The sequence below is a fragment of the Nanorana parkeri genome, unplaced genomic scaffold (assembly GCF_000935625.1).
Source record: "Nanorana parkeri isolate BGI_ZX_2015 unplaced genomic scaffold, ASM93562v1 scaffold1185, whole genome shotgun sequence".
Taxonomy (NCBI): Eukaryota; Metazoa; Chordata; class Amphibia; order Anura; family Dicroglossidae; genus Nanorana; species Nanorana parkeri.
This window is the reverse complement of record NW_017307453.1, coordinates 428,389-452,917: the sequence shown is the minus strand read 5'-3', so window position 1 is coordinate 452,917 and position 24,529 is coordinate 428,389. Positions and strand designations below refer to the sequence as shown.

General features: G+C 41.1%; 1 protein-coding gene across 1 annotated transcript in view; it reads right to left on the bottom strand.

Moving 5' to 3' along the window:
* Nucleotides 1-24,529, bottom strand: part of MDFIC (MyoD family inhibitor domain containing) — an 86,377-nt gene that overhangs the window by 61,131 nt on the left and 717 nt on the right. The window contains exon 2 of the mRNA XM_018568427.1: nt 16,370-16,521. Coding sequence (XP_018423929.1) covers nt 16,370-16,463 — 94 coding nt within the window. The 5' untranslated portion in view covers nt 16,464-16,521. The remainder of the gene's footprint in view (nt 1-16,369; nt 16,522-24,529) is intronic.

Below are 24,529 nucleotides of genomic sequence, written 5' to 3'. Positions count from 1 at the left end.
CAAGTATGACTGATTTGTTTCCTGCCGGTCTCGCAGCTGCTCAGAATAATTGTCCAGTTCACAATACAGCCAGTTACCAAACATACCACTATTTATAAAATTTACATTTTCTACGAAATTACATCATCATGATATCACTGGGATTACTTTTGTGGTAAAGAGTGCAGCTTCTATTCAGAATGGAATATAAGTAAATAATACTAAATTTAGCAGTTTTAGAAGACCTTTTTTTAGCCAATAATGATGAGGAAAAAAAAAATAGTACAGTAACCTGGTGCTTATACATATTAAAACTTTGGAAGGGTAATTAAGGTGTAAGGCCAATGTAAGAGTTTGATGTAATGTTTTTATGCACAATAAAATATTTCTTGGAATGAGCAAACCTAGAATGTTGGAATTAGGCTAAGGTGTGGTTGCTAATAATGCTCATCTTCCTTACTAAATGCCGACCATAAATAATTATGTGTTACAGTAGATGAAACGCAATGCTGCAAACACATGTTCATTTTGTTAGTATTTGTGAAAAAAAATAAAATATGCTTGCCAAATTTGCTGTGGAGGCATTTAAAGGCTGCAAACACTTAGCATAACACTGCAAGAGAGATTTATAAAGTGCCCCTAGGTATTTAGAATAACTAAGCAAATAAATGGCTAGCATCAAATGAAACTACCAAAATGCTTCCACCCAAAAAAATTGTATATTACAAGTTGCATTTGTTTAGAAGCAATGAGTCACAAAGAAACTAGGATAATTAATATCTGTTATAAATAGGTTGGAGCAGACGTAAGAACAAGCATATGTTGGCCTCTCTGATTAAAAGGTTCACAAATATAAATTCTGTTGCGCTGGAAAACTGTCTGCAAAACATTACATTATAATACCTACAAAGTTATTTTAAAGCAACTCGCATGACACTAAAAAAATTGAAACCAGAGACCAACATTAATTTTTATTAGCATACCCAGAAGGATCCGTGGTTTCATAAAGGAAAGTGTATGATTAAAAAACACATGATTCTTGCATGGTAGTGGACAGACACTGTTATGTATTCAAATGTTGCGAAGCCTTAGGGATATGTCGCTGTCTCAAAGGCTGTCAAACAGCAACTCAACTCTGTAAGACAAATTACTACTTTAAAAAAAAAACAATGTTTTATTTTCTGTTTTTGGGTAGTAACCAGTCACAATATTTTTTAGCGTACCTAATTATGATGCACAACTGGATGTGCATTGGCAGGAACTTGAGTTACAGGAGAAGTATGGGAGGGTAAAACACACTCTCCCCAATACTTAGGGCCAGCATGGGACACTGCAGCTGTCCCATGCTGGCCCCAAGACTGAAAGCTGGCAGATCATGTGTCCACTGATCAACCAATCCTCGGTCCCGTGGCGTTGACTGTTCACCTTTCTACCGCTTTGCATTGGCTGTGGAATGTCCGTGGGCATCTTCACGCTGAATAGATGACGTCAGGGTTCACTAGACTGCCGAAGCCCAGGGGAGAAGAGGCTGCAGGGACCGGTCTAGCAGCTAGGCAGGACTGAGGATCCGGTGAGTATATCCTTTTTATTTTAGACCCTAGACCGAAATGAGCACTTAACCCTTACAGTTCAAGGGTAGCCACAATGCAAGGGTTGTTTAACTGCCTGCAGTTCTCCTTTGTTTTTGAGTCACAGCTCCTGCAATCACCCTCTCTCACCTGCAAGTGGCATCACTGCACTTGTAGTCCATTATTATTCCTCCTATCCATGTTTTGGAATGTCTGTACCAAGGTACAGACATGGACAGGAGGAAGAGTTTGCAGAAACCATAGCATTGCACTGGCAATCTACTGATCCCAGTTGCAATGTTTTACTGGCTCCAATGCAAAGAGAAATACTAAATTAAATAGTTTTCTCATATGCAGAAGTGTGCATTTCTTTCTTTGTTATTTTCATAAAAAGTGGAATTTCCCTCCACTATTAGGCTCCAGTGTCTGTGCTTTGGCTCGAGGCGCAATCACGGAAAATTATTGTAGTCATTCTGTTGCAGGAGGGGGAATGCATTTTCCCAGTCTCTCCTCCCCCATCACTCAAACAGACTCTCCATTTAAAATTTGGGACTGAGTCACAGAATGAAAGGCAGCAGAAGGGAATTTATCTGTGAGACTAAAGCAGCAGAACAGGATAGCTAATCTACAGAGGCCACAGGGTCACCAAAGGCTGTCTAATCTGTCAAATTCCAATTGCTTTTTCAACATTCATTGAGTCAGAGTTATACATACTTAGTGAGAATACACAGTGGTGGCTGTGTAATGGTGTTTGGGATGGTTTAATTGAACACAATTGGGGCCTTAAAAAAGAACTCCGGGGTAAAAAACATTTTTATTAATCTTTGCAGTGGGGCTACCCTGCACTGCAAGGGTTAAATGATCATTTTCATCTAGGTGCTCAAATAAAAAAATTATTAAAAAATAAAAGTTATGCTTACCTGATCCTCGGAATCAGCTGCCTTTGGGAGCGGTCCTGTGAGTAATCACGTCCTATACACTGTATACTAGATGTGAGAACACAGAGGGACATACCATCGCTGGAGCGGAGGAGGAGGCAGATCGGAAGGAGTGCTCTAACAGCCAACCAGCTCAGAGGATCGGGTGAGTACAACTTCTGATTTTAGCACCTAGATGAAGTTTTTCCCGGATGTCTTCTACAATATCAACTAGGGATGCTCCGATACCACTTTAAGACCGAGTACCGATACTTTTTTTCAAATACTCGCCGATACCAATTACCGATACTTTTCCTTACAGGGACAGGTCACATTTTTTCTAAAGCAATACAAAATCATGATTTTAGGAGGTCAGTTTCTTATTATGAAGAACATGAAATGAACATGAAATGAATATTTATCATGCCATTGCTAACTAGGGTTGTGGTATATTATAAGAACTTTATAATATAAAGCCAGGTATGCAGAATTGGATATAGCTGTGCCACACTATACAATGTTCTGGTCTGGAGTCTGGACATGTGCTCATCTATTTTCCCCACTAGGGGGATACAAGCCTTAGTTAGCAATATCTACATAGTTATTTCTTTATTTAATGTCTTTTTCTTAAATATTATATGCATTTAAACAGCATTTTTGTGCAGATCTGTTTGTATAATGTGCTCTCATTCATATATGCTAATCAGCTGACACCAAAGGATAATATGTTCCATATAACGTATTATCCTTTGGTGTCCGCTGGTATCTAAAATACACGTATTAATCTCCAGTGGGAGAAACAAGGAAGTTACATAGTAGCACCTTCTTAAAAAATCAGTTTCTTTCCCACGTGGTTTCAGCTGATTAGCATATATGAATGAGAGCACATAATACAAACAGATCTGCATACCTGAAGATTTATAATTGTATGTCATGCTTTTTAGTTTTTTTTAAAACCAGTTAGTGATATGATGTTTATGTCCAAAACTGATATTTTATCTAATAAACTCTTTTTGTAATTGGAATACTTGTCCCGATCCTCTGTTAACCCTTTTTAAACCAGCCACTCTTGTTAGCTGGTTTATCTTTGTGGTATATATGGTATATGTGGTGCTGCAGTACTAACCTGCTGTGTCGTCTTCTCCGTCTGCTTCAGCCACTTCGTGTCACAGCCTAGTCATCTGCTCCATTCTGACCTCTTCTCCCCCTGATTGGCCGATTGGATGATGACAGGCTTCCTCACCAGTCACTCCTGAATCCAATCGGCCAATCAGGGGGAGAAGAGGTCAGAATGGAGCAGATGACTGAAAACTTGGAGGAGGAGTTCACGGCCATCTTGTTTCATTGAAGACGCTATGGAGGTCCTGTGTGCGGCGGTTTCGGGTCCTTGAAGATGGCGGACGCGGCACAGGTACTCGTTTTTTGTATCGGAGTATTTGCACGAGTACTCATGCAAATACTTGGTATCGCCGCCGAAACTGATGCTTGTATCGGTATCAGAGCATCCCTAATATCAACTGAACTCATCATGTATAACAATTCTAAACTTCACTGCCTACTTAAAGCATTATGATGCACAATGTAACATAGCAGACATGGGGGGAAAACTGTGCAAGTCCCCAAGACAAACTTTGTCTCAACTGGCATGCAGCCAATCAGCTTTTAAAGTTTCATTTTGTAAGCTGTGTGAAACAAAGAAAAGCTAGAAGCTGATGAGAAACCGCACTAATTGAGACATAACTTGTTTCAGACTCTCTATATTAATTCCCCATATTATCTCATGCTAATTACATTGACATGACATCAAATTCAACATAGTAAACAGCAAATTCCCCCAAACCTCAATCCAATAGAGTACTTTAGGACTGATGTAAAAAGGGAGGTTTGCAAAATGAATATGAGGCCAACAAATCTGAAGGAATTGTATGATGCTTTCAATCAACCTTTCTATGGCTGCAACTAAAAATTATTTTCATAATTGATTAGTTGGCTGAATCTTTTTCAGATTAATTTAATTAATTTAATTAAATACCATCTTTAATTTTAAAAAAAATACACAAATGCAGTGTTACAACGTTTACTTCAGAATAAAACTGCATGCACAAATTTTGCATGGGGAAAAAAAAAAAAAATCACATTGGGGGGGAGAGACGTTTGGAGTGCCATTAAAATGAATGGCACCACAACGCACATCCCACAGCTGCATTTGTCAGGGCAAAACCACCTTTTTAAAAAATGTTTTAAATAATTGTATGCATTTTATTAGACCTTTTAATTAGTTTCATTACATACACATACACATACACATACACATACACATACACACACACACACATCATCAGTTTAAGGTTGACCATGAATATTGGCCCGAGAATGCTCTCACTCTGGCATACATGACATGTCTGTAGATGCACCCGACTAGGGCATGGCAGGTGTCAGTGACTAGAGGGGAGGGAGACCAGCAAATGTGAATAAACCCAGAAGCGACAATAAATTCTGATTTCAGAACCATGATTTTGTGCTTGATCAGCTTCAGTGGAATAGAAAAGTGACATTATGGGTAAAAAATGTATCCAACTTATATTAACTTATAAAAAACACATAAAAAAATGTTTAAAGCCCCCATGTATGCGGACCCACATACCTAAACGCCTACGTCACATGCATCTACATCACACATTAGAGCAATGATTCTAAGGCCATTATTCAGTGTTAACTCTACCGAAGCTTGTCGCCATTGCACAGGGAATGCAACTTTAAGGTTTGATATGTTTGGAATCTATTTACTCAATGCAGCCTCATCTTGTATATTTTACCAAAATATATATTTTTATACTTCCTCCTTGCATGCTGTGCAGCGTTCTTCCCTTATTTGTCTATTTAACTAAGGTTTTCTACCTTAAAAATTGAGAGAAAATAAAAGAGTTGCTCTTTATTATTTTGTTCTGAACTTGCCTGTGAGAGTCATGCACAGAGAGACAGCACATCACTGCAGTAATGCCATCACAGTGATTAACATTTAGCAGCCTCTGAAAAAATTTTGGGGAATTTATCAAAACTGGAGCAGAAACAAAAATCTGAAGCAGTCACCCATGGCAACCAATTAGCTTCTCCCTTTCATTTTCAAAGCTTTACTGAACAAACTGAATAGAGAAGCTGTTTGGTTACTATGGGCAACTGCTCCAGATTGTCTGGTTCAGTTTTGATAAATTCACCCATTGTGCCTATCAAAACAAATACAGAGCTTTGACTAAATGTGAACAGTAGAAGACAGAAAACCAAATGCTGTGTATTAGGCTGGGTTCACACTTAGATGACAGCATTTTTTCTATATTCTACGTGCGTTTGGCTGCATGTTTTTACACACCTAAAAAAAGTTGTGCATTTTTGTGAGCACATAGTGGCAAACCCAGCCTAAATCACACGCAAAAAAAACAAACATGCTTTTGAGTGTTTCCATTCCAAGTGTATGGGGCCAAAAAGCGCTTAATCTGCCAAAAAGAAGCTCATGTACTTTTTCCAGCAACGGGCGTTTTGCTAGTGACAAAACGCTCAGATGTGAACATGGCAATGGAAATTATTGGGATTTTCTTTTGAGCCTATTTTTGAGCATTTATTAGGGCAGAAAAGGAGGTACAAAACACTAGGTGTGAACCAGGACTTACATGTGTTTGATATCCAGATCACACTGCACAGACATCAGGCTGAGTACTTCTTACTGCTTCTGTATATTTGGATAATACACATTTTCGTAGCAGTTAAAATTAAAGGCACAGCAACGTACAGCATATTGTGTGTTACGGTAATGCGAGGTAAAATTGAGCGTTAACGCCACGCATGGTGTGAATGGCCCCTCAAAGTTGTCTATTTTGTGCAAAGGCTGGACCCATGATTGAATGTGCTGTTCAGATCTTGAACTCTGACAAAGAGCTGTGAACAGCTTTTGCATTTGGCTTATCCTGTCCTAAGTGTGGTGGACTGCCAGCACTGCAATGGTTAGCAGCTCAGATATCAGGTTTCTTGAATGAGTGAGATACTTTTTTTTCTGAGGTTTCCATTGATTTTTAGAGCTGTTCCATATGATGAAGACACAAAAGACTGCAATACTGTCACATACTGCTTTGCCACATGTGTGCAACAAGTTTTGTTAGGGGATTAATCTAATATAGTTCCTTACTGTGGAGTACTAACCAGATTTCTCTATAACAGAGAATGCTAGATTTGGTAGCTAAAAGAACTAATGTCAAACCTTTTCTCGGCTTTTGTCCTCTTTTTGGGCAAAGGTATACATTTACTAATGCACTCCTGTGACCCAAAGACAACATATAGCAAGCTACTGCCTGCTATTTGCTGACAGTGCGGAGTTGCGCTGCAACCGAGAAATATTGTCAATATTGTTAGGATCCACTCCACTGCCTGACTGACAGCTGGCTCTAACTCTCTAGAGCCAGAGCCGGCTGTGCTGCCCCCTCCCCTGTCTGTCCCTCTAATAAGCACTGGAGAGGAGGGAATCCCTGCGTGGGAGCAGTGACTTAGCCCTCATTCACACTAGAAAAGGCCGGCAAGTACAGTACCGTGCTGCGTGCACGGCTGAATCGGGCAGCTCCCGGGAAGGACAGGTGCTGCATGTGTATCCTGTCTGCGTCCAAGCTGGGACACCCACACCCCTACGGATCTGCACTTGGACCTTGCACTTGGAGGCCGCATACTCCCATAGAGGACGGAGGCTGCGTACTAATCATACGCAGCACATGTCCTCCCCGGGAGCTGCCCGATATGGTCGTGCACGCAGCACGGACCTGTACGTGTCGGCCTTTTCTAGTGTGAATGAGGGCCAACAGTCACCACTTACTGTGGGGAGAAGACCATGAGCTGAGTGATCAGCGGTTTATGATCACCAAGTTCTCACTCTATAGGGTCAGCATGCGATGCCTGCAGTATTACCCACCGGCTCTAAGTATTGGGAAGAGTACATTTTACTCTCCCAATACTTCTTTAACTGTTAAACTTGTTTAACCACTTCAGTGCACCCCCTTCGTTTCAAGGCCATTGTTAAGTTTTCAGTGGTGTGCAAGTTTGGAGAATTCCTCCATCACGCAACACTGTAACAAAACTAATTTTATAATAGAGCTTTCTTTAGTGTCATTTCATAAACCTTTTAATTTTTTATGATATAAAGTAAAAAAGATCAAATCATTTTTCTTTCCTCTTTCATTTACAATTCATAGCAAATACAAATGTCATCACATCCCCAAAATGACCCCTTTTTGAGAAGTAGACACTCCAAGGTGATCTTTTAGAATTGAAGAAACATGACGGTATTGAGGGTAAAACATAAAGCTCGTAACAGTACAAAAGATGCAATAAATGTACAGGTCATAGACAGAGGGAGGAGGAGGTGACGGGGTTAATGTACAGGTCACATACAGTGGGAGGATGGAGATAAAGGAGTTAATGTATAGATGTGCAGGATAAGGGAGGTGAAAGGGTTCATCTACAGGTTAGAGCATAGATAGAATGCATCTAACATAGCCATGAGAGCTGGGGGTTAAAACTATCTGAAACTTTTTTTTTCTGCTACTGCAGCTTGTTTTTAGTGGAAAATAATGAATGTATGACTTCTCCATTCATTACTCACTTTACTCCCCCCCGCCTCTGATGTAAGAGGAAGGGGAAGACTTGGCAATGTAAACATTGCCATGTGATCACAGGGTTCAGAGTTGGTCTGATCGACAGTTCTCATCAGTGGCCGCGCATACACATGTGTTCACGGGAGGAAGAACAGTTACGTCTTACAGGGACAATATAGTGGCTGGTCCGCAGGTGTTTAAAGCATGATGCTTATAATTAAGAGGTTGGAAATTTGAGCTCCAGTTAAGCCAATGTTCTTTAGAAGAACTATTCTTCAAACTTCAATATTAAGAAAATTTCCATATTCACAATTTTTTATTTTTGTGTGACTGCACTTTGAGGAATAATAATTTGCAAGGGAAAAAGCCAACCAGGGCACTGAAGATGAAAACCTTGCATTGCGAGCACAAAGGTCTGGCTAGTAATGCTATCCTGGCAGTAAATAAAATATATTAACAGGTTTTAGAAAAAGTGGTAGCAGGTTTGCTGCACTGCTGTACACCAGTGCAGTGGCAATAGACGCTGAAACTAAGTGGAGACATTCTGGGAAGGTAGACACAGGAAAAAAAATGGATTGTAGCGTATAGTGGGGTGATTACCCAACATCTTGATGAGGCCAAGGGCTTGGGTGGAGCAACATAATTGCAATATCACTTCGGGACTCCCGGGTGGGACAAGTGTGCCCAGGGTTGCATAAAGAAAACAGAGGTATCCAACAGCGAGGGATACAAAAACATAGGATACATACCAGATAAGGGTTTCTCAGCAGTGTCTCAGAATCCTAGCAGTCAAGGGCTTGTGTGACTCTAGTTAGGAATTGGCATCCTTGGGGGGTTTGAGAGAAAAAAAATCTTACCACGATCCACAACTCAGAAGGGATATATCATTGCTTTCAACATCTGCAGTTCCTGCAACTCTCTTTGCATTTTGGAACAGGTATCATTGGCACTGGATTTCAAAGGAGTAGTCCAGATACATGGATATCGCTGAGTTTCTGGCCTCCTTTAGGGCTGGTACCTTCAGCCCTATCCAGCAGGCCCACTATCCAAACACTTGCATGGCATAGCCCATTTTCCTGTTCACCTGCCTTCTTTAGTCGTATATGCACCGGGTGCAGGGTCTGGTGGGTGTTGTCAGCCGCCTGCCAGAGTAAGTCCTCCAACTTGAGACTCGACCTCCGTTATGCGATCACACAAGTGGAAATCCTGTTGCAGCAGGGAGACACGAGTAGAATCAGATGAGGTCTCACCATGTTCTGTCGGGGGTGGTGAAAGGGTTGCATGGCTCACATTCCCATCTTGTTCATCCAACTGAAGGTATTTCATTTCAGCCTTTTCGTGCCACCTCAGTAACTCTCTTAGGTGGCTGGTCTGGCATTGTCCAGTAGAGTAATAGGTGCAGTTCAAGTAAAAATTGTGATTATACCAGCAAACGGTTAGGTCTGACCGATGGTAAAGTGCAGCGCTCACACACCATACGTCTAACTTAATTACCAGCTATGCTCAGCCACCCAGACTACCCAGGTGTTTAACCAGTTCTGAAGAGGTAACCAAAGCCTTACAGGACTTGTGGAAAACATTCATTTTCTTATACATATGTAGGGTTTAAAGACACAACAACAAGCAAATAGGAACCATCATTTCATCACTGGTATGTATGCCCTTGAAGGGAATGTCTGATTTTTTTAGGACCTTAAAAAGAAGCAACTTATAGGAGGTGTTTATTACATACATTACCATGTCTGTCAAAAGGAGAGAGCCTTAAGAACCCTAAAGGTCCGTTCTCCCAGCACGCAATTAGTGCAGTCATGATGACAAGGTTTTTTTCAGCACTATCGAGCTTAGAGAAAAAAAACACAACAGCAATTGCTCTAGGGTTTAGTTGTAGCAGTTGTCAACTTCTCAGGAGCTTTTCCCTGGATAACAAATGACCAGGGGTTGAATATGCTTTTGAACCAAAATACTGGAGAAGTCAAATATTAACAAGATAGATAACAAGGATGTAAGTAAGAACAATAAATAAGGAAAACATAACTGCTCTATGCTACACTCAGGCAGTATTTCCATGCCCCACAAATGTTAAAGATGGAATTCTGCCTGCTTCAGTTTGTCAAATCAACATGTATACTTCATTAGTTCACCCACAATAATTAAATCGAGTATGTAAAAGATAATTTGATGCTAGGCTGCTGTCCCCTCCTCAAGGGTGTTCTACAGTTCCTGATTTGTGATACAAGGTGTGCATGTCAATTCAAAAGAATAGGTAAATAAAATTGATCAAATTGCTGTCCTAAATAAATAAATACATCTTTGCTAATACCTTTGAGCAGGTCTCAACTAATTGCCTCCTGCTGTGCGTTTATGCTCATTAAAGTAGCACTCCAGCCAAAATGTTTTTTCTTTTCTAGTTTTGGATAGAAAACGGAAAAATTATAACACCTCTCAAGTTTTTATCACCATGTGTCTCCCTTGAGCGATCCATTCTTACCGCTTGTCACTGTTGACTATTATCACCTGGACAGAAAGTGAAAGGAAATGTAAAATTGTGTAAGTGTTGCCGGAACTGGGAGTTGTGGGGGAAGTCCTCCAATGGAACAAATGTTCTGCTGACAACTCTCAAAGAAGGTGGTTTCCCCTCACTTTAGGTAGATTTTCATTCACTTTGTGTCATGTTTCTGGTAAACAAAGTGAAGGAAAAATTTACTTTACACCGCAAGTCTAAGAAATGAGAACATGCAGATCACAATAAACAAGCGCAATGGTTATTATTTGAAAACGATGTAAGTAAAAGAATGGAAAGGCAGGCTTATTATTGCGCCATCTGAATGTCAGCAGCAATAGTGGCACCATGCGTAGAAAGGAATTAAATTGTCCTAAAATGCGTTAGTAACACAACAGTCAAAGAATAACACACTTGTGATCAAGATTAATTTGCCTGCTTACTTGTCCATAGAGTGTTGTCCCCATAGTTTGAAGTTGAGTGCTTGTTTATCTGTTTAACCTATCCAGCTTTCTTCTCCTAACATACAGTTTTGTACAGTTACACTATTGTGCAAGCTAGCTAAAAAAGAAAAAACAAATGCATTCAACTACTAGAAAAAGTAGCTAAATCATTTGAAAACCTCCATATATCCACAGTTGATCCAGAGGCAAAAAAAACAAACCACCCTTATAAACGCACAGTCCGATTTTCTTCAACAAAGGGAAAATAATTCCTTCCTGATCCCCTAAGGTGACCAGATATTCCCTGGATCAACAATCTCTGATGTTATTACTTATAAATGTTAATAGCCAGCTATGTTTTGTGCACATAGTAATGCATGTAGCTTTTTTTTTAAAACAATCCACTGGCTAGAACTAGCTCGTGAGGAATTCTACTCCACATGATCACAGCTCTGCTGTGAAGAAGTCTTTCTGTATGCAGAGGTTAAAAACCTCTTTTCCTCCAAATGCAAAGCGGTTTATTTTTAAAAGGCAAATAAGCTGTTCCCTTTAAAAGGATGTCGCTCAGTGTGAATGGGGCCTTAATGTTTGAATATGCGGGTTTCCCTATTTTGCCTAAGGCAGTGATGTTGAACGTTTCTTAAACCCGAGCGCCCAAACTGCAATACAATACTAAAATTATTTTCAGCGCTGGCACTTTGAGATAAATAAATTGATTTTGCGTCGCACTTTGGGCACTCGGGTTCAAAAAGGTTCGCCATCACTACCCTAGAGTTTCTGATACATGCGTGTTTTTAGCTGCCGGTTCTGGCAACCTACCTCATACACCCATGTTCATGAACCCCAAATTTGCAGTAAACCTTTAACATAATTTTTTTCTCACCCCATAAAATATTTTTGGATCTTTGGATTATACTGCAACACTCCTTTGGTTTTGGAAAATGTATTTTATATATCACACACACACACAAATATCAGAAAAAAACAACATTATTGCAAATTCAATAGACACAGTACAATCATATTACCAGATCTGATCCAGGGGTAAATAACTGCTAGTCCTGATTTAAAAAAAAAAAAACATGTATACATGTAAATCACAAAAATCTGTTTTGTGTACTCCAACATGCTCCAACATACATATTTCAAGAAAACCTATAAGGGATAAATGCTACCGCTGCTGACCCTCTTCTAAGAATGCTAGTTTCCTGTCTGTCTCTTGGTTCAGTACTCTGAGTCATTGAGCTAGGACAAGCATATACTGTAGCTAGTAAAGTCAAAACTCCTAATTTGCATTCTTGTTCCAGATCAGTATTGCAGAAAATTCTGAAAGGATGAGTACAACAGCCAGTCCACTGTTAATTTTTAAGAGGGTCACAACAATGGCAGTTTATAAATACCTTTTTAATTATGGGTTTCCTTTAATGCTAAATAATGTTTACTAAACAAAGTCTAAGGCCTGGTTCACACCTGGGCGTTTTACAGCGCGTTCCTACGCGCTGTAAAACGCTTAACAGGTGAAAACCAATGATTGCCTATGGGCATGGTTCCCACCTGGGAGTTTTACACGCTGCAAACGCCCTACGCCCAAAGAAGTACAGGAGCTTCTTTGGGGCGTATTTGCTGCGCGTATCCATTAGGATACACCCGGATAGCCCTCGGAAACGCGTGTTTGTCGCGCGTTCCTTTTACATCAAATCGCGGTTAAAAACGCTCAGCAAACGCGCATATTCCGTACGCCTAGGTGTGAACCCAGCCTAAAGCTTAAAAGCGAAATTAGAACTTTTACCAAGTTTGAGCTGGCAAACAGCTACATGACAACACAGCAGTTTAATGTGAGATAGTTAACAATTTCTCAAAGACAGTGATTCATAGGAGGCAATGATTCACAACGCTTCTCTTTTTTTTTTAAAAGACAGTCACTTTAGGCAGAAATGATAGGAACAAAAAAAACAAAAATCAACTGTTTCTGCGCCTAGTTTAGATGGTATCACTGATTTGCTGGGTTTTTTTTTAAATGTTAATAAAATAATGCATCCTTTTTGAGCAAAATGCCTTCTGCAAGGATTAGTTTCTGTGTTGTTACACCATTGTTTTTCAAAACATTGGAAGATTATATACAGAGAGAACATGAAAGTCTGGAACAACTGCATAGCTAATGCAAAAATAATAAACATTGCCTAGCTGGATCTAAAAATCTAGAATACACACTGAAAGTATGAACTACTGAATATGTGTGAGGGACTGAAAGGGAAAGACAGGTTGGGTGTGTAACAAAAAGTCTCTTCTTGTTGCTATTCTTTTCTCTCCCTATCTGAAGAAAAAAAAAGGTTTCTAAAAGTTTCCTAAGGATTGTCCTAATAACCTAAATACATGAAACCACCTAAAACTTTAAACCCATATCTGTGCATATATAAAAACTTAACATATGTCTGATACTTGGTCTGCTTTAACATATTCCTTTGCATGGTTTCTAGACTATTAAAGAGGAATTCCAAGCAATGGGTGAAAGGAATCAGCTACCAATGGTATTGAAGGCAAAAAAAAACAGACAGTCTATTCTGTTTACCTTAAAGTGTATGTTCAGACAAAACCTTTTTATTTTTTAGCTTTGAATATCAAGATGATTTAGAACCCCCGTCAGGTTATATGCTCTCTGATGCTACGTTACAAACATTTCTCCTCACTAAAGCTGGACACGCACTGTTCTATTTTTTTTCTTCAACCCACGTTCTGATTCCTGATTGATTCCTCCATCAACGCTTACAAGGGCTGATCGAGGAATCCCTGTTGTTTCTTTTGTATTCCGACATAAGAACACCCAAACAGAGCCAGCAGCTCATTGGCTGCTGGCTCTGTTCGTTCGAAGATTTTCCAAACGGCTCCTTCTGGCTCATGCTGGTTGAACGGCGGCACCCACTGTGCGAATTATGGCCAGTTTCTGAAGAACCGGGCGTAATGCACATAATGTATTGCCAGATTTACTCTCTTGCTAACAACAACTTTACCGAACAGGAAGTGATTAAATCTCCAACAGAAACATTTTTCAATGCTCTTTGTGTCCCTGTTGCAGAGTTTTTTTTTCACTTTACCTGTCTCGTAAAACCATTATAAGCCAGACAATAAGATAAGAGAAATATTTCTAACAGAGCCCCAGACAGCAGTAAAAACATGACAGTGGTTCTAATCCTTCCCTATTCTATCCAAAAATCAAGATCCACATTCGATTTTCCCCCATATAACCTCCTCCAATCTACCTAGCGTGTTGCCTCTTATCCCAGCCTTCCATCCTAGCACACAACACCTGCCCGGTCTAGCAGTACTGGAGAAACAAGAACAGTCTGGTTGGATGACCAGTGAAACGTCTTCAAGAAAAATAAAGCAAGTCCAGTTACCTTGACTTATTTTTTACAGATATACCATGACCTGGATGAATGAGAACCTTCACAGACACAAGAACAGTCAATGATTTGGCCTAATGCTGCATTGTCCCAAAGTGGGGAGGGGGCAGTAAAAGGGTCACATAGAAAGCAGCACTGCTCCTTGAGCATAAATGTCAAGCTTCCAGCTCTGTACAGTGGCAGCACACAGCACCTTAACAGGCCAACACTCTTGACAATACTACACAACTGCATCTTGTAAGCAGAAGCCAGGCAAACAGTACAGACAGTAGAGTGTCTGATAAAATAGGGCCGGGGAGAACACAGTTGAACTTCTGCAGTTTAAATGCACTTTACATATTTGAACAGCAAAGATATTATGAAAATGCTACTGTCTGCTGACCTCTGAAATGACTCAGTAACAAAGATATCTTTGTCTATGATATCTACATTAGAGAACAGCTCTTCTATTCCAGAAAATTACACACATTTTTGTTTAGATGCTGTGCCTGGAGATCTTCAGTCCCAGTAATTTTGAGCTGAGGGCAGCTAATTAAAATGATGAAACTTGTTCAAACTAATCTTCTGAACAGATGCAGGTTTATAATTCTAGCTTCAGCCTGCTTAGCCTGTGTTGCAAACATCCCCATATCAATAGAGGTTTATCTGGGTACACACTGAAAACAGACCGTCAACTAAAGATATGAGTGTTCCCGACTAGACTGTCAACAGATCTCTTACTTAAAAACTTGACAAGTTTTCCTCATCTTCGCCCAGCTTCCTATTCAATGATATATCTTCTTTCCTTTGTTTAACTTGTAGGTAAAATTAAAAAAACTTGTCATGGGAGAAATACGGAGCCTGCCATTGTTAAGGTCTCCAAAACCAAACAAAAAAAGCTAGCTGCCTCTCATGCTCACTATAGTGATTTGAATCTTGACCACAAAAAATGCTGTAAAACTTTGGTTTACCATAGACATATTGTAGATATTTGTGTGGTTTCATAGCTTATAAAGTTCTTTGTGACTTCGAACATTAAAATGAGTCCACTTGGGGGTGAAATACATTTAGACAGGTTTGACATTAAGCATACACTGAGCACCCCTTTTTAATTTTGGGGCCAAATAAGAATGTTGAAGTCCTAGTAAAACAGCTAAATATACATCTGATTTTCATATACGGAGGGGGAAATTTATCAAAACTGGAGGAGACAAAATCTGGAGCAGTTGCCCATGGCAACCAACTAATCAGCTTCGCTCTTTAGTTTGTTCAGTTAGGATTTGAAAATGAAAGGGAGCAGCTGATTGGTTGCCATGCATAGCTGCTCCAGATTGTGTCTGCTCCAGTTTTGATCAATTCCCCTCTGTATGTCTTTTCAACCAATGCTATGGGGCCAAACCCCTGCTTGACAGCAAATCCAGGACCTGGCCTCTCTATCACCTCCCTAAAGGCTACACTGCAGCTGCATAATACAGTCTGTTCAAAGGTCCACCCAGCCTTTGACTGGACAACAAACAAGTGACAGCACACTGATGAGACATCACCCTCAGGAAGCTTCCAGGGTTAGATGGACAGCATTGTACAATGCAGCAGAGCCTGCCTGATTTACAGAATAGAACTTCTATCTGCCAGTTTTAGTGCTGCTCCTTGGAGGATTACATGCTGATACGGAGGAGAGAGGTAGATACTTTTGTCATCTGTATTTAGAAATATATTAAATTATGTTTATTAAATACCAATAAATGGATAAGATTGTATTTTTTGATCTACCTGGAATTCATCTTAAAAAAGAAAAATTACTGTTTGCCAGTCTCTATGAGCAGCTCCTAAAAGTAGGCGAGTTCAATGTAGTACTTTATGGTGTTAATTTTATATAAAAAGGAGAAATTCAGTTAAATATAAAACCAATGTGTGAAATACAAGACAGGCACATAAATGTTTCAGAGATTTACCCAAGGGGAGGGAGATCAAGAGGCTGTCTTCAGCTGAAGCATCATGTTCAGGCCCTACAGGCCCTGGAGGAAAAGGTTCTTTCACTTGGGACATCTGCCAGGTCTCTCCACAAGAAATACAAATTTAACCAAAGACGAACCTCCAGCAGTCACTGCATGAGAAAACAAGAAACATATGACTGTACATAGACATCCTCAGACTTCCTATGCAAGGAACAAAAGCGCCAGTGAAATATCATGCTATGAACTTGCATGCATTTATACTGCTACTCCTGAAACTACAGAAAATGCTTTCAGATCGCAAAATAAGTCACATTCTATGAAATAATCATAATGAAAGAATTGTTCAGATGATTTAAAAGCTTAGTATTTGCTTGCTACATTTACTTAAATTATTAAGCATGAAAAGTACATTTGCCATGTATATAAACATGATCATTTGAAAAGCAATTGACAGTCCATGTAAAGTGTATGAGATTAGAAATTGGAAACAAAAAAAAAAAAGGTATACAAAGTATATACAAGGCATGTTTGCACTGTAGTTTATACAAAGCTAGGTCTATATGAAATTAGTGCTTCCTTTGAAATATTACAGACTTGAATAGCTATTTTAATCTTAGAAGGGCAGATCCAGTACAGACCAACATACTTTACTACACGACGGTACCTACTGATTCACCACCTCAACCTGAGCACTTGTGGATTCTGCCAGTTCAATTCCCCATCCCCACAGCATTCATTATAAACTGTGTGTGTGCACAAGGGTGTATGCTCTCCGACACGCTCTAGAACAGTTTTCAAAGGACAGACAAACTGCACATCAGGCCACACAACTGGCAAGCTTTAAAGATTCAAAAAACGCATGGAACAGAGCTGCCCTTTGTGCACAGTATCTTCAACTATCAATAGACACTTAAGGAGAATCAGTTTGCAATATCTTTACCTCCAGCTTTGCTAAGGCTATAAAAATCAAGTCAAAGCAAAGCCACAGAAAAACATGCCTGCATTTGTAGTACCTAAGAGATGAAAAGTTTATTTATCCTGCAGGGGATAGGGAAGCACAGAAAGTGCTTGCATACATAACCATCTATGTCAGCTATGGCAGTATAAGTATGTATAGGAAAGTTAAGCTAGTCATACAGGGTTTGAATTCCGTCCAATTCCTGTTGATTTGGATGAAATTAAAGCCCTGGGTGGCCCCGTCGGCACTACCTGGCTCGCCAAAAGCAGATTTAAAAACTGACTGAGCAAATTTTCGGCTGAACAGCAACTGCATCCTATCACATGTAGTCACTATTTGGTATTCAGGAAGCCGCGGGTGGTGAAACTGTCTGATGACAATAGCCAGTAGCGGAGATTATATTGATTTTCTCTGAATGAGAGAAAAATAAAAGTGTATGGGTTAGTGTTAATCTTCGCTAGAACCAAAAATATACAGTACAGCCACTCAGGGAAGGGCAGGGCATTCCAAAAAGCAAAGATGATGTGTAAAGTGCTGTAACCCAGGGCAACTGATCAGAAATAAAATATTACCATTACTGTAGAATACAACTGTTGGTGTTTTTTAACATTTTCCGTAAAACCATTCTGTCCTGAAGTTCCTGGTTTTAAGCAGAGGTGAAAGCATCAGAACTGCCCTCAGTATCTCAAAATTACTGTTCTCTTCCCTAAAACTAGCCTTTAAAATGTATGTAAAGCTAAAACTTTTTTTTTTCAGTTTGGGTATAGTATAGAACAGTTAGGCTGTCAGGTTTATTTTTAGCTGTCTATTCTTTTGGGGACATTTCCCTTTATTGCTTGTCCCATAGATACAACAGTAAGTTAAGGCCTGTTCACACTAGCCATTCACTAAAATGCTGACTTTTACGAATATTGTGTGACATAAAAAATTGTGACTGCCATAATTTTATTCTCCAGGGTCTCAAAAAATAGCTATAAAAAGGCACATGTGCGTGCTTGAGCCCAGCCGTGCCCTGCGGCAGGCCATGACCCCAGCCGTGCCCTGCGGCAGGCCATGAGCCTATGACTCCTCTGCCCTCAATCTCCTCCCCTGCAACCAGTTAGTTCGGGCGGAGGATCAGTTCGGGCACCGGCGGCAATGATGCTGGCAGGCAAGCGTGGGGGGAGAATGTATGAAGGTAGAAAATGCCCAGCCTTTAATCAAACTTCTGGCCCAAAATTGTGTATGTTAACATGCCCAAGAACAAATATGCAAAACACAGCTGTGGCATCGAAAGGGTTAAATGCCCTGAACACCCTTTACCTAGGAGGCCTGAATGAGGCCAAACTATTAACAAAAATGTATCTTATTTGTGTAAGACTCAGCTGTAGATCCTCCAATCATCTCTGAATTTGTGCTGACACCGTCCTTACGTCTGGAGGGTGGCTACTTTTGTTCCACATGGTCGCTGTGTGTGTTATAAAGTAGCCACCGCTCCATACTCGCGCCAGTGATGGACTACAATCTCAATACAAATTAGTAAACTAAACCTGAGATTGTAAACCATCACAGGAGCAATCTTGGAGCAGTGGCTTCTTTACAACACTCACAGGGACCATGGAGAACAAAAAGTTGCCACCCTCCAGTAGGAAGGACAGTGTCAGCACCAATTCAGAGATGATTTGAGGTTCTACAGCTGAGTGATGCACAAATAAGATACATTTTTTGTTAATAGTTAGGCCTCATTCACATGTGGCTAACTCGGGGCTTAAATGTCTGTGCAGCATGCACGCCCGTACCGGGCCATTCCCGGAAGGGACAGGTGCTGCGTAAAGCAGCCTGTTTTTCCCTATGGGAGGACGCTGCTATACACTGTCATGCGCACACCTGACCTGCACATCCGGATGTGCAGTTTGGGTGTGCGTATGATATCGTACTGCTGTGTCCTCCCATAGGGAAAAACAGGCTGCTGCACGCAATCACCCGCAGTACCTGTCCCTCCTGGGAATGGCCCAATATGGGGGTGCATGCCGCACGTACGTGTACACCCCAAGTTACCCACATGTGAATGAGGCCTTAACGTACTTAAATAAATTTTCAAGATTTCTTGTGTTTGGTGTCACTTTAACTTTACAGAACAAATCAGGTGAAATGTGACTGACTATTACTAGATTATCTAAAAAAGGAATAAATATATCTAAATATCTGAGCAAATTTATATTAAATCGATCAACACACCTTAATGTATTCCCCGTTTAAGGGGTCATGTGTCTGCCCCACTGTCGGAGTCCAGTGCGCTACCAGGGCTGTGGGCAGATCACAGTCAGTGGCATCACATCTGTGTGAGTGACATCACTCCTCTTCACTTTTTACTGATGCAGGTAGACTAGAGTCCGGCAGTGGAAGCATGCACATAAGGGTGACAATACCACTGCTCTACCCAGTAGCAGTGTGTGAGCGTCGTCCCTTCATCTAGGCCCACTAGAGGACAAAAAGGCAACAATCGGCACATTACTAATGCATTAAAAAAAGAAGAAGATGCAACATCATGTGAAAAGGGGCAAGAACAAGTATGGTAAAATAATTAAAATACGTTTTCGGATTGACATACCTATTCGCCATCATTTCTTACACCCCCATTCTCACGCACTCCCTTTGTTTTAATGTTGGGGCCACCTAGTAAAATAAGCCAGACCCAGTCCCCTCCATTCATACACTACCTTTTTCTAAAATGTTTAAGCCACCTATTAAAAGCTGAAATACAGTCCAAACAAAGGTTGTCCAATTACAAGAGGCATACGTATTCTTAGTTGAGTCTACTTGTGGATTTCTTCCGGATCTGTGAAGTCATTCAATATGAAAACAACTCTGTGCAAGACTTTCCTATAACATAGACCAGTCACTCTCTCCTTGTGCAGGGTGACTAGTCTTGTATAAGCCTCCTACTACAGGCTGTCTGTAAAAGTCCCTGTTCACACCTAGAGGTTTTAAGTGCAACCAAAATCTCAACACATTAAATCCCATTCATTTCAATGGCCCCTCTTCACACCTGAGAGTTTTGTCACAAGCTATAAAACGCCGGGGGGGGTAAATCACAGCACCTTTGGCCCCATAGACGTCAATAGAAATGCCTGGAAATGCGTGACACAAGCGTTTTGCACATTTGTGTGCACGTTTGTCCATTCACCGCAATGTATATCAATTTGCTCGCTAAAACATGCATCTTCATGTACTACATGCATGTGCAAAACGCGCTAGACGAAATGCTAGACAAAGCATGCGCTAATATATGCAAAAACACTGATGCCTAGGTGTGAATGGAGCAATTTCACTTACAGGTTTTCTCTCCACTCTGTGACTAGTCTGTAAAAGGACAAGCAGCACACTAATGAGCTCATCTGTCACTTAGCCCTCTCCTCCTATCAACACGCTCCTTGTACTGCTGCAAACCTGACTAGCTCATTGTGCTGATTCTCTCTCTCTCAGTCTGAGCTTTGCTGTACAGGAACTGCAATAGCTGATACAAGGCTACTTATATTGCTTGCACTTAAAGTGACATTAAAAGTAGGGTTGCACAGATACCAAGTAGAGTACTCAGTGCAAGTACAAGTACATGTACCGATACTTTTGAGCTCCAAGACTACACTAGAGAAAAATTCAAAAGTTAGGAGGCAGCTGTCATTTGTAAGAAGCACACGGAGCTCCCGGGATTTGTATATATCTCTGTTTTAATGTACGATGTTGTTTTTTTCATAAATATAAAACAAAGGGATGCACAGATACCAGTTTTGTGAGTACGAGTACTGGTACCTGCCGAGTACTTACAAGTACGAGTACTGATACATTTTTGTTTATTGTCATGTGACAGTTTTTCTATAACAATACAGACTAATGATTTCAGGACAGTGGTGTAGCGCCAGAGCCAGGTCCCAGCTGCAACCCTGGTAGTTCTCATGAAAATGCCAAGTATCTGCACTGGTACTCGAAAAGTGTCTGTGCATCCCTAATTAAAAGGATAACTTTTTTCCCCTCCCCCCAATGTTAAGGTCAGCACTTACCTTAAATTATGTCTCTTAATCAGATCTTCTTCTTCTTTCCTGATGTTTTCATCTGTCTTTCCAGCTGTGCGGCGGCTCTCCGATCCAGCGCTGACTCCTCTCTGCTTGCTGGCACTTCTGATCCCACACTGTCTGCATGCGGGTGCACACGTCCATAGACTTACCTTGCGTCTCTGCTTGTCTCCCAGCCGAGACCCCGATCTGCGCATGCACCCGCCCCAAGATGCTTTGAACAGTTTTGTTTTCTCGGGCGGAAGCGCGCAGCGAAAAACAAGGTAAGTTTAAACCGCTGTTAAATCTGCTTGATAGCAGTAGATACAGGTGAAAGTCGAATAATTAGAATATCGCGCAAAGTTCATTTATTTCACTAATGCAACTTAAAAGGTGAAACTAATATATGAGATAGACTCATTGCATGCAAAGCAAGATAGTTCAAGCCGTGATTTGTCATAATTGTGATGATTATGGCTTACAGCTCATGAAAACCCCAAGAACCCCAAATCCACAATCTCAGAAAATGAGAATATTACATGCAATCAATAAAACAAGGATTGTACATAGAACAATATCGGACCTCTGAAAAGTACAAGCATGCATATGTACTCAGTACTTGGTTTGGGCCCCTTTTGCAGCAATTACTTTTGCACGATATTCTAATTATTCGAGTTTCACCTGTATAGGCAAAAAAACAGGAGGGCTTAGAACCCCTTTAAGAAAACACATTTAAGGATGTATTAAAGTGGACCTTCACCATCCCTACCCACTTTATACCACTTTACTCCTAAACCCCAGTTGCCTGCAGCCTCCTGGGATACAAATGTCACACATTTCAGGAAGCCTCAGGGTACAGTACTTTGCATGCCCTGATGCACATCAGGGAGCCAACTGTCTATTCTGGGTTTTTGCAGCTGGCCCCCCTACTGTATTGTGACAGCCACTGTCAGATAACTAGAACAGTGACTGCAGCTGATTGAAAAATTGACGACTGGGTCACAAACTGCCACTTCAACAGTGCTCAGCTGAAATTTGACCAGTGTATGGCCAGTAGAGATGTGCATAGGCTTGGTGTGAATGGAGTTCACCTGTGCCCATGCAAAACTGTCAGTGACACATCCCCACCCGGTGCCAATCAGCTGCGGCAGGGGCATTCCCACCCCACAGAAACATGTCACAAAGAAGTGAGTAATGCCTTGGCTGCATCTGATTGGGCTGTTCCTACCAAGCACACACACATAACCCTAATAGCCAACTAAAGAGGGAAAAGAACACAGGGGTACAAGTTCCTCTTTAAACCCCAACTCCAGGGAAAATAAAAGTTTTCCCTTGCAGTGGGGCTGCTTCCGCAATGCAAGGGTTACTCGCTTGTTTATGACTAGGGGACAAGAAAATGATGTTTCACTTACCTGATCCCCGCTCCTGCCAGCTCACTCAGGGATGCTAGATCAGTATCTTCTCTCCAGGACTGTAAGGACCACTGACTTCAAGTCCAATGCAGGCTCCATAGAACCGCATTGTACGCGAGGACGCCGGGAGTCCACCGCCGAAACAGAGTGGAAGAAGAGGAGAGAGCTGACTTCCAGGTGTGCGGGGATCAGGTAAGTGAAACAGCTTTTTCCTGTTCCCTTGGCATAAACAAGCAGTTAACTCTTGCAGTGCTGGGTAAGCCCCACCGCAGTGGAACACTTTTCATTTCCTTGGAGTTGGCCTTGAATGAACTCACAGCAGCGTTCATATGCTTAACTGCTTGAAGACCAGGTGTTTAGATCCCCTACCTGGCCAGGCCATTTTTCAGTATTCAGCGCTACGGTACTTTGATTGACATTTATTCCGTCACGCAACGCTGTACTGAAATGAATTTTATACCATTTTTTGGGGATAGATAGAGCTTTCTTTTTGTGGTATTTAATCACCACTGCGGGTTTTATTTTTTACTATATTCAGGAGAAATTACTGAAAATTTTGAGAAAAAAAAAAAGGTTTTTTTTACATTATGCTATAAAACAACTATTACCCACTTTTTTGGTAAAATATAAAAGATCGGGTCACGTCGGGTAAATAGACACCAAACATGTCAAGCGTAAAAATTGCGCGCACTCGCAAAAAACTAGCATACCCAAAATTGGCCATAGGCGACGCTTTAAAAGCTTTTACCGCTCATCAGTTTAGTGTTATTAGTGATTGATGGCCCTAGACTTATTGCTCTCACTCCGACGTTTGCAGTGATATGTAACATGTGCGGCCTACTGGGTGCAATCGTCGTTTTCGCAGGTATGCGCACCTGATGCATGTTTACATGCGTGTATGTAGGGGTGGGGACTTTAAATGTTTGTACTATTTTTTTTTCCACTTAACTTTATTGCTATCACAGAGGGGGCTGAGAAACCCCCTTATTGCCGGATGTAACAGGACATGTATACACGCCCAGTTACATGCAAGAAGCTCCCGGCAGGCCGTGTATACACAGCGGCTGGCCGGGAGGTAGTTAAAGAGGATCTCCAGGAAAACTTTTTATTAAAGTGACATTAAAGTCACAATTCTCCCCTCCCACCCCCACCATGCTGCTCTAAGGACTTACCTTAAATGATGCCTTTTGATCTGATCATCATGTTCCTTCCACTTGTATTCAGCAATCCCTCCAGTGCTGGTGCCGGTATCTGATCCAGCGCTGACTGCTGCGTCTTCTGTGTACCACGGTGTCTGTGTGACGTGCACGCTCCCAGCTGCGTGCATTGACTTACAATGTGTCTCTACTCTTTTCCCCAACGAAGATCTCTTCTGCGCATGCGCCCGCCCCATCATCCTACTCGGCTGCTAGAGAAGCTCCAAATTGGGAGCAAGCGGCGGAAACAGGTAAATTACCTTTTTGGTAACTTTTTTGCATAGATCTACTGCTTGCTAGCAGTTGATCTATGCAAAAAAAAAATGAGAGCTTAATTATACTTTAACCCTTGCAGTGGGCCTACCCCTGCACTGCAAGGACGGACTGCTTGTTTCCCTCTAACAAAGTTATAATCACCAGAAGTTCCAAGCTGCTGCCACAGCGCTCCCTCCAGCCTGTGTCCTCCCCTGCAGCAGCAATGGAATGTTCTGTAGTGATCTCTCGTCTATACACAGTGTATGGATGTGATGTATGGACGCTCAGACCGCTGCAAAAAGGGGGGG